Raw genomic sequence first — 15661 nt, forward strand, 5'->3', positions numbered from 1 at the left:
AACCCTCTCACTCGGTGAGATGGGAACCAAGAACTGCAGAAAGGGGGAACTTCAAAAAACAGGAACTAAAACATAAAAATCAGACACTTTTAAACAGTTCCAAAAGCATGCAAGATTAATACTATGGTCCTCCTTTGGGGAAAGGAATTACTGATAATGGTTGAAAATGCCAGTCCCATCCCCATCTCAAGAAAGCACTGACATCATAATGACACCAAAGAGATGTCATGGTAGGTATTTCAGGGCTCACTCGAGTGGCTCATCCTTTGTGCACAGACCGGATCCTGGTCTTTGGTGAGAACCGTGTCGTAGTGGGTAGAACAGATGCACCACTGCTATCATAGGGGAGGTGGTCGCCCCACACACTGCCCTCCACACCCCTGTGCAGACTGACCCTCATCCTGTCCATCAGAGGAACAAGGTTTCACCTCACTGCTTCCGGAATAAACTCATTCCCAAGTGACTTCTGTTTTATCTGTTGTCCAATTAACCTTATCAGTGGGCAAGCAGGTAATGAAATTCTACCATTCCTGTCTTTGTGGGGCATTTTTTTTTTTTTTTGGTATTTTCCCAAAGAACACTATTTCTACTCTCATGTTGACAGTTTTCATGAAAAACCCAAATAGTGTGCTCACATGTGGGAAGCTCACAGCAAGAATACAGACTTATGGGGCGGCGGGGGAGGCAGAATGGCTTACTACTCCCTGGTGACCCCCAGCCCGGGGCAGAGCCGCCCACACCTGGGGCCTCTCCTGTCCATCCCTGCCACTGACACAAGGGGTGACTCGCAGCTGGCCTCTAGGGTCCTGAGCTGGAAGAACCCACACACTTTTACCGGTTACGTCTTCCCATAACCTAAATTAATGGAATAGTTGACAGTGGGGAAACCCTTGGTTTTATAACTCTTCTCCAAGTAATAAAGTGGCATTTAAAACCTTGCTCTCTCTCTCTCTCTCTGTCTCTATGCGGCCTCCTGCGCAGCTTTCTTAGTGGTCAACAACTTAGACACATTCTACGAGTGTGTTTTTCAAATTGTTTTTCCTCCAATTCAAGCTCGAAACAGCCCTTCTCAGTTGTCACCACCACCCGGCGCCATCAGGTAAGAAGTGCTGGAGCTTCTGCCGTCCGTGGCGCGCTGCCAGCACTGAGAGCTGGTGTGAGCGAGCGTCTATGGCACCCGGGTTTATGCCTGCCACACTTCTCAGCACACACTACTTACAGGTCAGAGCAAAGCAACTTTTCTCCCTTGTCTTTTCTCCTTCCGCAAGAAGAGATGACAGTGTGCACATGATGTGTTGAGAGCCTTAACTCTGTATTTTTAACTCCTCTATCTGCATGACTCACTTCCTTCTACTTTAAGTGCCTTTCATATGACAAGTGGCTGCTATCCTACTTTTCAAATTAACTTCTCCTTGGGCTTTACCTGCCTCCTCCTCTCATCCGCCCAACAAAACCGGTGAAAAAGGGCAGGCATGGGGCAGCGGAGGAAGCCTGGACTTAGACCTGGAAGGTTAGGTTCAGTTCCCGGAAGCCAAGAAGGAACTCGGTAACACTGGATTAGTTATTTAAGCTCTCTGGGACTTGGTTTCCTCATCTGTAAATTGGTTTTGGACTATAAGAGTCCCTAAATTCACTTGTAGCTGGCAGGCCAGAATTCTGAAGCTGGCATTCTCAACTGCAGTGGAGCCCTGTCTTTTGAAGGACAGACTACAAGATCCTATCTGTAAGAGGCCATAGGGATGGAGACACACAGGTCTGTCTACATCAGCCCAGTTCCTGTGTACATCATGCTCTGTTCCATAAGGGTTTTATAAACGAGCATGTTCCCAATGGCACTATTAGTCACCGAGTGGTGAGAAAAGATTCAAGATGTTGACTTAATTCACAGATATGTTTCCTCTTGATGTCCTCCTTTGGTCATACTGGTTGATTACAAAACAATAACCCATTAAATGATCGGGACTTTTTTTCCCCTCTTTAAAGCTAGTGGTTTTGGCATCAGATTAGGTTTCAACAAACTTATAAAGCAGAAATTTTATAACCAGCTCAAAACTTCTATGAAAAACACTACTGACTTGAACCTGTCTTCTTACTGTATGGCTATTACTGTCTTTATTCCTCGTTACACTTATTTTTCAGGATTCCAATAAATTCTAACCTTTCATTGTGATAAATATACATCTTTACTAAAAATGCATCACATCTATGATGTGCCACTGCAGTGGACATGTATCACATAGCTGTTATGTACCAGGTACTCTGCAAAGACTGAAGGATACAAGAGAGATGAGATAGTGCCCTGCCCTTGAAGGACTTACATTTTAAAATCTAAGGAAATAATATTTCAGGAGAGAGCAGAACATGACCCACTACCTTCATGCTGCCAAGTAGTGATCTATGAAACTGTTATGTTTCAATCACACCGAAATAGTTGTTATGAACAACATTTACGAAGCAGTCATGAGAGGGAATAGGCTAGGAAATCACAGCAAAGAAGGAGAATCCAGGATAGAAGAAGGTGGTGGAAGTGGGCGGCCAGACGGGAGCAGAGAAGATGGTCCCAGAGCCTAGCCTCTGTCACCAGGACAACACCAAGCACTGTTTGTCTTAATGTTGCCGGGTACCTTCCCAAGAAATGTCAGTCTCGGCGTCCGCTTTATAAAGCGTAGCAGTTATTCACCTATTTTGATGCAATGTGTGGTTTTTAATGAGACCTATTTCTGCCAATCCAATTCAATAAGCCACCGAGGAGGTTGTCACATGTATGTGTAGCACCACTGAGCAAGGGTCAAATTAGACATCCTACAGATGTGGTCAAATTTTCATTTAGTTCTTAGGCCCTTCTTTCAATCAGGCTGATAAAATATTGACAATGAACAGTGAACAAAAGGATGGAAAAGATACAATTGCTATTCCCAGCTCCTCCTCTAACAGGCAAGCAGGACCAAGAGCAAGGGCCAGGATGGGGACTGAGAGGGGTGGTGTCAAAAACTGCAAGGAAGTCAACTTGGGTCTCAAGAGATACAGACCCTGGTAACCTGGTCTTGAGGTTTTGGTTTAGTTTAGTTTTGTTTTGTTTTGTGTGCCAAGAGATACTCTAGCAGGCACAACATTCTTAGAGTTCTTGGTCATCAGACTTCAATGCCTTCAGCAGACACCCCCTGAAAAAGCAATGGGCTTGGAAGGGTACTGCTGTTATTAGTGTTGGTGGTTTCAGGTTTTCTGGAAGCCACGCTCTTTCTGCCAGTTTCCACTGTTATGAAGGTGAAAGACATTAACCATTAACCAAGAGATATTTTTCACGTGGAAAGCTACGGATGATCACATCTAAAGGTAGACTTTCATTGTGCAATAGTTTGAATCTCATGTTAGGAGGAGGTATGTTCAAAGAGTAAGAAACAAGTGGTGATAGCAAAATATAAAGGATGGTCCTAATTAAGACTGGACCTGCTTAAGAACACTATGTTGTTTTAAAACAACTAGTTTTTTTCTGGTGAAAAGCATCACTGGACTATTCTGTTTGCTGTAAGGAGTACCTAAAATACTATGACATAAAATCTTTTGCTTGAACCAAAGAAAAGCAGAGAAAGAGTTTGTACTATGGCTCCATTTAGTACAGGAAGAAAAGCAATCTATAAGTTGGTTGTCTCAAATTTTCTACATATTCCCATGGCTGGCATTTTATTTTGAGCTCATAAACCTGGAGTTCCCATTTTTTTAAACAAATCAGAGAAATGCCATATTTTTAATGTGAATGAGTCCACAAGCACATATTCCAATGGGTTTAAGAAATTACCCTTCTCATAATTCTGATTTTCTTCCAAGACCAAAACAGAATTTCTGTGAGGATGACTCTATCAGACTCTAGCAGGGATCTTTGGGGAAGGAAGATAAAGCGTGTTTTAGAATAAAATATTACTTCGGTTTGAGCCAAGCAAAGAAATACATGAAGATTTTAAAGCCCTGTTAAAAGACAGAAAACATCAATCAAAAGTCTGGAGGGAGCCTACTGAGTAGTATTAACCTCNGGACTAATTCCAGATTTCTGGGATGAAGACTCCGCACATCCACTGTTTGTCTTTTTGGGACAGAGCTGACACTAAAGCAGCATGCCATTTTGGGGTGACAAAAACCAGCAACAAGAGATATTCTGTAAGTCTAATGTATCATCTTTTCTGAGCCCATGTTTCCAAATATTTCTCATGAAGCTAGATAAAGCTTGCAGGTTTGGAAGCATGTGGTGCATAAATGGAAGCTCCCAGCTTTGCAATTTCTTAATTCAAGGGATAAATTTTCTTTTTTCCAATATAGAAATTTGATGTCATTACTAAATACAGCTCTGTGAGCTTTGTTGATTTATATATGATGCATTTGTATAAGTCATGTAGGAAAAAAAGTTCACTCAAGTTTCAGACCTTCTTAAAGAGCTGAGTAGTTACAGGGACACCAGAAACACTGAGTCGGATACTGGATCTAAGCCCAAGACCCTCCATGCCTTTTGCCTCCCCAAAACTCACACAGAGAACACAGGCTGACCAGGTTTCTAGAAGACACCATTTAACACAGGAAATACAACCAAGGGATAGGTTTGAGGGAGAGGGTCTTACCTTTGGGGAATCAGCTTCTAGAGTGATTAGGAAGGGGAGCTTATGACAAAAATGTAATATAAAAATTAAGTAGAAAAAGTTAATTTGAGATCATGAAAATAAAGGAACTTAATAATTAAACACTGTCCCAAATCCCTTGATCACTCTTTAATAAGAAGAGCTATTAGCATAACACAGAGAATTTTCTTCAGATCAGCATCTAAGAAGACTGGATGGTTTGAATTCTTATAAATTCTGGAAAATTCAGTTGGAAATCCTGTGATGACTCTTCATATTTAAGGACACAGTCTGCCCCCAGCATGCATTTACAACTTAGCATCTACAACTATAGGAGTTGTTTGTAATGTTTGTGTACAGAGAAATAAGAATGCATAGAACTTTCTGGAGCTGAAAGTTTTGGCATAAGGAAGTTAGGGAAGATTTTCAGGGGGTTGGAATAGGGGTCTGAAAATACACTCAGTACAAAATCACCATCACATGTGCATATGGGGCTTAATTAAGAAAGGATAATGGGGGAGTGCAAAATGTGGGCAGATACCTAAGAGGGTCCTGGGAAGTGGGTGATGAGGGAATATAATGGAAGCTTATTGCAAAAGCGTATGGCTAAATGAATGTCCCAAAGTGCCATGCCTTGGGACTCATTTACAACACCATTTCTACCCACTGTCATAGTTCCAGAGTGATCTTTTAATCTGAAAGGGAGATGTTGAAGAACATACCAACAAATGTGTCAATTATAATTCCCCCCTACTTTTAAAAAGAATTTTCTAAAATAATTTAGACCTAAATTCAATGGAAACCAATACTACTCTTTCCCTAAGAGATTCATGTCATAAAATGACTGGGATCAGTACAAATCCACATTATTTTGGAATTCAAACCTTTTAGAAGGAAAGCTTGACTCCTTATCTTTTGAGTTATCGGCAGTCATCAGAAGGTTCCTCCACAAGGCAGTCTTTGACATTTCATCAGAGATATTGATCACAGATGGATCATCTCTACATAGGAGTTTACCCAAAATGAAATAAAAAAAAAAATAAGTAACTGCAGTTATCTAGTGATAGAAACTAAATATAGGACAGTCTTACACCTTTGTATAGTATTTTTCATAGTTAAAAATTAAGAAGTATTAAATAGTTCTCGCAATTATTTTTCAAAACCTATGAAAAACAAATATCTCAACAAAGGATTCTAGTTATATGGACACTGGTTTTGGCTACAGTTTTCCTAATTCATTTCAAATTACAGAGATGAGTTTCTGTGTGTTGATTGATCGGGCTCTTGCCCCCACATTCGTAACAGAGCAGATCAAGTCCTGTCTCCTGTTCAGACTCTACATTGGCTCTCAGGTGCTCAGAAAAAGCCCGGCAGGGGAGCCTGGGTGGCTCAATCAGTTAAGCATCTGACTCTTGGTTTCAGCTCAGGCCATGATCTTGTAGTTTGTGAGTTCGAACCCCGCATCGTGCTCTGTGCTGACAGAATGGTGCCTGCTTGGGATTCTGTCTCCCTCTTTCTGCCTCACCCCTGCTTACTCTCATGCTTGCTCACTATCTCTCTCTCTCTCTCTCTCTTTCAAAACAAATAAACAAACAAACATTAAAAGAGAGAGAGGAAGACTGATAGGGTTTGTCCCTGCCCTCACCCTCCAAGTTCATCTCCTGCCATTACAGCCCTGCTCCTCCTCTCTGGCCACAAGCAGTGGTCTCCTGACTGTTCTGGAACACTATAGACTTGCTGCTGCCTCAAGGCCTTGTATTTGCCCTTCCTTCCTGCGTATAATGTTCCTTCACATGGTGCAACTCTTTCCCTCCTTTGTTTAAATGTCACCTACTCAGGCCTTTGCTGACTACTCTATTTAAAATTTCTGGGCCAACTGTCTGGCTCAGTCGGTTAAGCGTCCAACTCTTGATTTCAGCTCATGTCATGATCTCTCTGTGAGTTCAAGCCCTACGTCAGGTCTGCACTGACAGTGTGGAGTCTGCTTAGGATTCTCTCTCTCTCTGCCCCTCCCTCACTCATGCTCTCTCTCCCCCACCTCCTCTCAAAATAAATAAACTTAAAAAAATAAGGGGTACTTGAGTGACTCAGTCAGTTAAGCATCTGACTTCAGCTCAGGTCATGATCTCAAGGTTCTTGAGTTCAAGCCTCGCATCAGGCTCTGTGCTGACAGCTCAGAGCCTAGAGCCTGTTTCAGATTCTGTGTCTCCCTCTCTCTTGTCCCTCCCCCACTCACACTCTGTGTCTCTCTCTCTCTCTCTCACTCAAAAATAAATATTAGGGGTGCCTAGGTGGCTCAGTCAGTTAAGTGTCCAACTTTGGCTCAGGTCATGATCTCATGGTTTGTGAGTTCAAGCCCTGTGTTGGGCTCTGTGCTGACAGCTCAGAGCCTGGAGCCTGTTTCAGATTCTGTATATCCCTCTCTCTCTGACCCTCCCATGCTCACACTGTGTGTGTGTCTCTCTCTCAGAAATAAATAAAACATTAAAACAATAATTTTTAATAAAATAAAATCAAATCTCTATTTCCAACCACTTTTAGTACCCCTCATCCTTTTTTGCTTTTTGTTTTTATTGCACTTTTCACTCTCTAAAATACTATACCATATTACTTGTTCCTTTATCTTTTGTCTCCCCCTACCTCTATTCTACTTGAATATAAGCTTTATGAGGATGAGGGTTCTTGACCATTCATCTGCTACTATTCCCCCAAGACTCAAACAGAGGGTTGACACTTGGTGCCCACTCAATAAATATTGGTTAAATAAATGAAGGCAGTCTGTGTATTTGGCAGAAATCTTTCCAAATGACTAGAAAGGCCTTCAATATCAGGGCATGTACCATGCTGGTGCTTTGTTTGCATTTTAAAATGGCACGAATTATAGGTGATGTCCAGAATTCTCCAGTATATTCCCAGTTGCTAGAGATACAACCAAATACAAGCAGAGATAAATCATAGGCCAAGTCAGAGAAAGTTTCAAGTGAGAAAACAGCACTCTTTTTACTGCAGGAGGAAAAGATACCCTGCTGTGAAAAACACAAACAAACATGTTCTACAGAAATCCTCTGCTGACCTCACATGGCCCTCATTGGTGGTTGTTCACAGAGGGCAACAAATTGAACTTTTTAGAGAGATACCAAAGGTCTGGAGCAAAAGCCTGGGTCTCACATGGTCCCTCCCTTCCCAGTCTGGACATGTGTTCTTTTTAGTTCCTTAAATCCAGCAGCCCCTAGTAACTCAAAGCCACTGATCAACCAGTTTCCAAAAGAATGTTATATAGAATTCATGTTTTTTACAATTTCATGTGAGAAAGAGCCTTGTAAGTAGAGGGTTTAGAAAACACTGGACTGGGGAGCCTTGGTGGCACAGTGGGTTAGAGGTCTGACTCTGGACTTCAGCTCAGGTCATCATCTCAGGGCTCGTGAGTTTGAGCCCCTCAGTGGGCTCTGTGCTCACAGAGTGAAGTGTGCTTGGGATTCTGTCTCCCTTTCTCTCTCTGCCCCTCCCTCGCTTGCTCGCTATCTCTCTCTCTCTCAAAATTAATAAACATAACTTAAAAAAAAAATGCTGATCAAAGAAAATTAAACTTAAAAAACCATACAGCACTACTTAGATTCTTTAATACGTCAGTGTGCACAGTGAATCTCCAAATGGAAATGCAGTATGGAAATTTACCTAACCAAAGAATCCTTTTGAGAGGAGTACCACATGAGACTAAGTTTCTACAAAAAACACATGGGAATGCATTGATTCAATGAAACAAGCAGCAGGATTTTAAAACTTAAATACTGTTTAAAAAAAGATAAAATGCCTTCTCATGCTTACATGGTAGATAATTATATTTTTAAAACCTAGGTAATGTGACTTTACAGTCAGACCCTGAAGATCTACAAGATTTTTCCAACTGTTTTTAGAAAATACTATGATAAATTCCTTCCTCAGGGAAAACTTTTCTCTGCTTTTTTTTATTGGCATGGTCTTAAATCATCTGTAAGTGCTTTGATATCTATAGATCTATACATATTTTAGGCCAAATACTTTTATAAGTTTTTATTATAACTCCTAGGAGTTTGCGTTCTTTTGCTATGTCTTTGTGCATAAAGAAGATTAGCATATTTTGGAGAGTTACATAAATATTTCCTAAAATGACTGGGATAAGTGAATCCTTGAACTCCGGAAATAGATCATCTCTTTGGAAGTGCCATTCTTTAGGGATAACCTCTCAGAGTTCAAACATTTAACAGTGATCACTTTAGTGAATACCTAGCTCATTTATTCTGGAATTGAATCGTGACCTGTATTCAATTGCTACTTTTAGAGGATATGAAAGAGAGCTTTTGTATACATTGTAAAATACGAGAAGACTTCAGACACCAGTTCCCAGCCCCCTTTCATTTTCGGCTACTTGGCCATCCCCAACACAGCTATCCAGGTCAGAACTTAGTACTCAGGGTAATCGAATTCCTACTTTCATTTCTGTCTATTCTAACACAGCTTCCACAAACCTTTGTAGGAATGCACACAGTTCGAAATTCTTAGGTAAAGCATATAACGACATGTTCCATGACTCAAAGTGGTGGCTTCTCTATGTGTCTTACCTATAGTGTCCTTCCAGTGGGAGCTGTACTGTGCCCTCGTCTTCCATAGCTAGCATACTTTGTTCTTCCTGGAAAGACAAATGCAAAATAGATAAAGTGAACCTGATGAATCTCCATTTTACATTAAAGAAGAAACACAGATTAATGTTTCACTATCTCATTAACCTCAGGACCTTCCACTTTGTTTGCATTTATTAATGCTAGCACAGGTCTTTTCAATAAAGTATCAGCTACCAAGAACATAAGTAATTAATAAGAGTCTCCTACCACAAACTAATTTAAATGCTAATAACAATCTCCTTCATGTCACTCAATGTAAAACATGGTTAATTTCCAAGGAGATTTTTAAAAATAATCTACATTTTAAGAGGAAAAGAGTATGGGTAATTGTTTTCACTGTTAGAAAGTGTACATTACATTCCCAGAACGCTGTTAGAAGGGAATGTGGATGTATTTCGAATGATGATTCTCAAACTTTAGTTTACATCAGAATCACATAGAGGGCTTTAAAAAATATATAGATCGCTAGGCCCCACCTCCGGAGTCTCTGATGCAGTAGGTCGGGAGTAAGGCCCAAGAATTTACATTTTTAGTAACTTCCCAGGTGATGCTGATTATGCTGGCTTAAGGACTACACTTTGAGAACTCCTGCTCTAGAGATTTGGAAAGAGACAGGAGAAGAGGTCTTCCTGTCTGGACCAAAACACAGGTGTGCTTTCCACTAGACACATCTTGGGCTTCTGTTTTGCCTCAGATTTCTTCTTACAATGACAATATCCTACCCTTTCCCAATGAGGAGAAACATTTCATATATTTATTTTTCCATAAATAACACTTTAAAAGCATATCTTTATGATAAAGATAATCTTATGCTACTATATTGAAATGTCCTGGTTTAGGGGCACCTGGGTGGCTCAGTTAAGTGTCCAACTTCAGCTCTGGTCATAATCTCATGGTTCGTGGATTTGAGCCCCACATCAGGCTCTGCACTGACAGCTCAGAGCCTGGAACCTGCTTCAGATTCTGTGCCTCCCTGTCTCTCTGCCCCTCCCCTGCTTGCCTTTCTCAAAACTAAATAAATAATAAAAAATAAGAAAATAAAATGTCCTGGTTTAGTTTTCAATGATGTTTTCAACTTTTTTCCACCCACCAAAAACATTTTCGTTATCTCTACATTATAGCTTCTATTTAATGCACTTATTTTTCAAACGGGTCAATTAGCAATGCTTAAGTTCAGAGAATAATTTGGGGCCATTTAAAGATAGAATCATTGGTTCTAAGTCCTAAAATGGAATTTCATTTATTTTATTGTATTTATTTTTATTGGAGTACGGTTGACACACAATGCTATGCTAGTTTCAAGTGTACACGTAGTAACTGAACATCCCTACATCCCTATACGTTACGCTCACCACAAGTGTAGCCACCATCTGTCACCATACAACAGTGTTACAGTATCATGGACTGTATTCCCTATGCTGTGCCTTTATCCCATGACTTATCCATTCCACTACTGGACGTCTGTATTTGCCACTCCCCTTCACTTATTTAGCCCATCCTCCACCCCTTCCCTCTGGCAACCAAAAGTTTGTTCTCTGTATTTATAGTTAATTCTGCTTTTTGTTTGTTTATTCATGTTTTGTGTTTTAGATTCCACATATGAGTGAAATCAGATGGCCTTTGTCTTTCTTAGTCTGACCTATTTCACTTCGTATACTACCCTCTAGGTCCATCCATGTTGTCCCAAATGGCAAGATCTTATTCCTCTTTTGTGGGTGCATCATATAGAAGTGGAATTTTAAGTTAGAGATGAAGAGCTAGATGATTTCTTGACCAAATGGGAACTGAAGAGAGAAAACAGGATGGGCCTACAGGCTTAGCAGTAGCTTGGCTTATCTAAGTCAGCTTCCAGAAAGACTTGCTCTTTGGCTGATGACATTTCTGGCCGCCAAGGCTGTTCCTAACATCATCCTCAGTATACAGACCTTGGCCTCAATTTGCATACTGCCTCGTCTAAAGAGCCTTGTCATATTTCTTGTTACTTAAAGAAACAATATTTTCTATCTAGAGCCTATTCAGCTAACCTATGAATATGAAATGTAATGTGGGGGCAGGTCTCATTTTCACTCTTGGAATGCTCTCTGTACACATCCAGTCTACTCCCCTCCACTGGGACCTTATCCATTCTGCACATAGATATCTATGCCCAGCCTCTGCTGTGTAATAATGGAGGGGCCAGAGAATGCATGACTCTGCTAGTTCTCTCCTAATAAGTTCCCACCCTCACCCCCGACGAAAAACCCTGTGTCACATTTATACTCCGTGGGACCAGTGGCACGTGTCTGTTGCCCCTTTATGTTACCGGAACTAATCCTAGTCTCTTTCTCTCTCGCTCCTCGGGAATAGTTTTTCTTTTAAGACTTATCTAATATACTTTATTACGTGTGTATTATGCCTATTTCTCTTGTCATTGGAAGGACTATTAAAACTAATTCAAAATGAATACACAGTACCATTGGTTTGAAATTACACATTTTAGCATTTGAGCAGGGTAAATCTGCTGCCTGGAATCAGGCATGCCTTGCAAATGGGTTACTCACTATATTTGGAACACAATACATATGTCATATTAACTTATATGCACAATACTGAGGCCGTGGACAAAACATACATATTCTTGCAGGTAAAAAAAAAAAAGTTCACTTTTTCTATAGAAAACATCACATTAATGCACATGGACGGACATAAAGAGAAGACATCTAGTAATCCCAAATGCTATTTAAATAAAACTAAGATACAAACAAAATGCAATTCTCTCCTTGGTTGTCCACTGAAAGGTAAGCTCCGTATATAGTATGTTTTCTGACTAACTCAGAATCAAACATCAAGAAGGCATGTGGGAAGGTTTAACAAAGAGTAAAATTCCAAAAGCAGAAGAGGACAACACTGTCATCAGTGCTTAGGTTACCTGGCAGCAGAAAATGAAGGCTCAAGATTCAACGTAACAGCAAAAAATTGGACCAAAGCTTTGGGAACAATTTTGTTTTTTCCTCAGATGATTTTCCACTTTTCTCTCAAATTGCTTTCAATAATTATTTTGCACTCTGTGGCTTGTTAGCATGTGTGGGCTTTATACTAGTCATAATTCTATCCAAACAAAAACTCATCACCTCTAAAGATAGCATTTCCAAGCCATGCTTATCTGAAGAGAAGGGTGGCAAAGCAGCCGCTGCCTTCAGTGCCAGAAGGAAGCTGGGTGGGCCCCAGAGCTCAGGGACGGAGGGCCGGCTGCATCCCAGGCAGTGCTGTGAGGAAGCCAAAAATTTGAGACTTTCTGGGGAGGAACAGTCAAATCAGGCATTGGCCGTCACGACAATGACAACCTAGTTTATCTCAATCATACAGGAAAAGAGGGTGAGAGCACAAAGCTAACTGGGCATCCATCGCTTTATAAGTCAGAAGAACCTTAAAATGAGTTCCATTCAGCACTTCATTTACACAGGGTCCTTCAAAAAATATGCTGAGTTCTACAACATGGTGAAGATGTTAAAGGATGATGATCAGAGTTTACCCAAGGACATCTGAAGGGTTTTGCCATTTGACTAAAGGACTACTCAGGCTGTGATTTGAATGCCATCTTTTCATTAAGATAGTCAAAGCATTTATCAGATACTAAGTAACTGAAGGATAGTTAATGCTACATCCAATAAAAGGCAGGGAAATTGAGGGTTAAAAATACTTGAATCTAAATAATAGCACTCAAATATTTAATGAGCATGCATTATGTGCTAGGCACCCAGTGGATAATCCAGGAGCTCTTCATGAATCCATTTATCAAATACATACTGAACATAATCTACCTGACCATAGTCTGCTAGGTACCCATGATACAGCAATGACAAGACATCCACCCTACTCTCAGAGAATGAGAAAGATCATTGTAAAAAAAATACAGAGAGAGAGGAAGTAGTAACTGGACCAATCAGTTTAGTAGAAGAAAGGAAGAAACTCTATAGACAATGTAGTCCAAGAATAAAAAGTAGAAATAAATAAGGTGTGTTGGTATGACAATGAACAACCAGCCTGGCCCGAGCCAAAGGCCTGTGGTGAATGGAAAATAGAACTAGAGCTAAAATGCAGGGTGTTTTGATTAGCAGGATGTAGGAATATGAATTATATTTTGTGATAGCATAAAATATAATTTGTATATCATGACAAATGCTCTACCTTTAGGGAAACAGGTAGCATCTGTTACTATATCCACTTCTCATGTGAAGTCTGTATCTCTGTTGGAACCCCAAGTAGCTCAAAATACAAACAAAAGCGGAGAGCCAATGTTCACAAAGATGGCTAGAGTATTAGAGAAAATATTCATTAATTTTAGAATTCATAGATCTCAAAAAATGGAAGCGACTTTAGCGATCAAGTCAGACCCCTTTATTTTATCCAAAAGGAAAACGAAGTCTACAGAACATTTAAGTGTCAGACCATTTTCTTCTTCAATTACTAATAGAATAGATAATGCTGCAAACATTACACACACACACACACACACACACACACATTACTCTGAAAACCATAAAATTTGATGTTTCTGAGAGCTATGTATGAAAATTTCCAACAGACAGAAGAGCCAGTACATACAACTACTCACTTTAGCAATGAAAGCTAAAGGTATAGTCTATATAGGATTTATATAAATAACTGGATGCAACATGTTTTTCATCAGAATATTTGCTTCAGTATCTCTAAGTGATTTATCTAAATTATTACAAAATTCAGAAATTTTGATAGAGTAACCTTGGGTTTAGAAGATTATTATTCTGGAGAAACTGTGGTTTTAAAAAAGGTCTTATCTCAAATTTTAGCATGCGGCAGAATGACCCAGAGGTCTTGTTAACACAGATTTGTGGGCCTGTCTGCAGAGTTTTGATTCAGTATGTCTGGAATATGGTCCAAGAATTTGCATTTCTATTAAGTTGCCAGGTGTTAGCTGATGCAGCTGAGGTCCTAGGACTACACTTGGAAAATCACTGCTTGAGTAAGAAGAAAACGCTTGCCTCACTCTAAGATTCAATTAGAAATAACATTGGCCAGTGTAACAACTGGGCCATGTTTCCCAAACCCACAACCAATTCACATCATTCTTAGTAAGACTTCCTCTGTAATTTGTTTCATTGCACTTGTTCTTAGTTTGCTTTTGCATCTTCTTTGGCCTTGCTCATGATCCTTCTTCATACAGATCACAATTCTCACTTGCCTCTCGTCCCCCCCCCACCCCCGCCGCATAGCCTATATGTTAGAGTGAACCTCCCATAAACCAAGAAGTGTCAATATCGTGATCACTGCCCAGGGCTGGATTTCCAGGATTCATCTAACATTAACTGCCTTCTGCCCCCAATCCAGGAGCAAACATTCTGCTGGGGCATTCTGCTTTTAACAGCAGCCCTTTTGTCAAATGTGTACAATGTCCTAGAGAATATTTAAGTAGAAAGGAAGGCATGTTGGTACTCTGAGCACATTTGGACATCCAGAATTTGATTCTGCAGTCTTCCCTTTACACAGAGCAATGTGCAAAATGTCAGGGTTCCAATATTCATTTCTATCCTGATTATAATCCTTTCTTTCTAAAAACTGAAGCATATGCATATGCATATGCATGAAGTACATGAAAATTTGGAACAGAAGCTCTGCGACCTTGGACTGGCCTGTGTAGCTATTTATTCTGCTTAACTCATTATTGAATTTTAAGGTCAAACTAATGTTTTCTCAATGCCATAAGACCAGAAGCGGGCTACTGATAAGAAAACCCTAGAGTATAAAGGTACAAGCTTGTAACTATCATCAAAAGGACAAAAGGTGAGCCTACTTTAAATTCAAGTCTCAGGGAGCTAAACGTTTTCTGCTATTTATCATCTTCCAGATCACAATCAAAGTTACTCAATTAATTTGAGCAATTACAGAAATGCAGCATTTCTGGAGAACTTGTCCATTTACCACCTGAATGTACAATTTCTTGGAAGACTGGGCCTTGGTATAAGATGCCACAGTAAGAAGATCAGATCCTTCAGTGGAGTCCAGAGCTTCAAGAAAATGAAACACCAAGATCTGGGTGACCAAATAGAAAATCAACCAGAATTTAAGTTGATTAAATCCTTCTTAAATCCTTCCTAAAATCTTCCCATTCTCTATCCTGATCGTACACGTTTAATAACTAATTCCAAGTTAGAAAGTGAAAATCTTTAACCATCCTTTTCTCTCTCAACTTGTTAGATGGGAAATTACCTTTCTTTGCATTGGTCAGGATTATATTTTAATATAATTAAATGATGAATTATTTCTTCACTGTATTATTGATTCTCTTGTTTCTTTCCATGCACTGAGATTCACATGAAAGCATAAATATATTAATCTATTTGAGACTTCAAAGGTCTGTAAATCTGCCTGATTACTGTATTG

The 15661-nt window shown here is 40.0% G+C and overlaps 1 protein-coding gene across 2 annotated transcripts in view; it reads right to left on the reverse strand.

Moving 5' to 3' along the window:
• The window catches only part of SLC4A10 (solute carrier family 4 member 10), a 203480-nt gene that overhangs the window by 2261 nt on the left and 185558 nt on the right, over positions 1 to 15661 (reverse strand). For both annotated transcript variants that reach the window (XM_077760991.1, XM_077760992.1), the window contains 2 exons: positions 9203 to 9270; positions 5489 to 5605 (listed from right to left, as the gene is read on the reverse strand). In XM_077760991.1, the coding sequence (XP_077617117.1) occupies positions 5489 to 5605; positions 9203 to 9270 (185 nt within the window). The remainder of the gene's footprint in view (positions 1 to 5488; positions 5606 to 9202; positions 9271 to 15661) is intronic.

Source organism: Crocuta crocuta, unplaced genomic scaffold, assembly GCF_008692635.1.
Source record: "Crocuta crocuta isolate KB4526 unplaced genomic scaffold, BGI_CrCroc_1.0 scaffold153, whole genome shotgun sequence".
In the NCBI taxonomy this organism is placed as follows: Eukaryota; Metazoa; Chordata; class Mammalia; order Carnivora; family Hyaenidae; genus Crocuta; species Crocuta crocuta.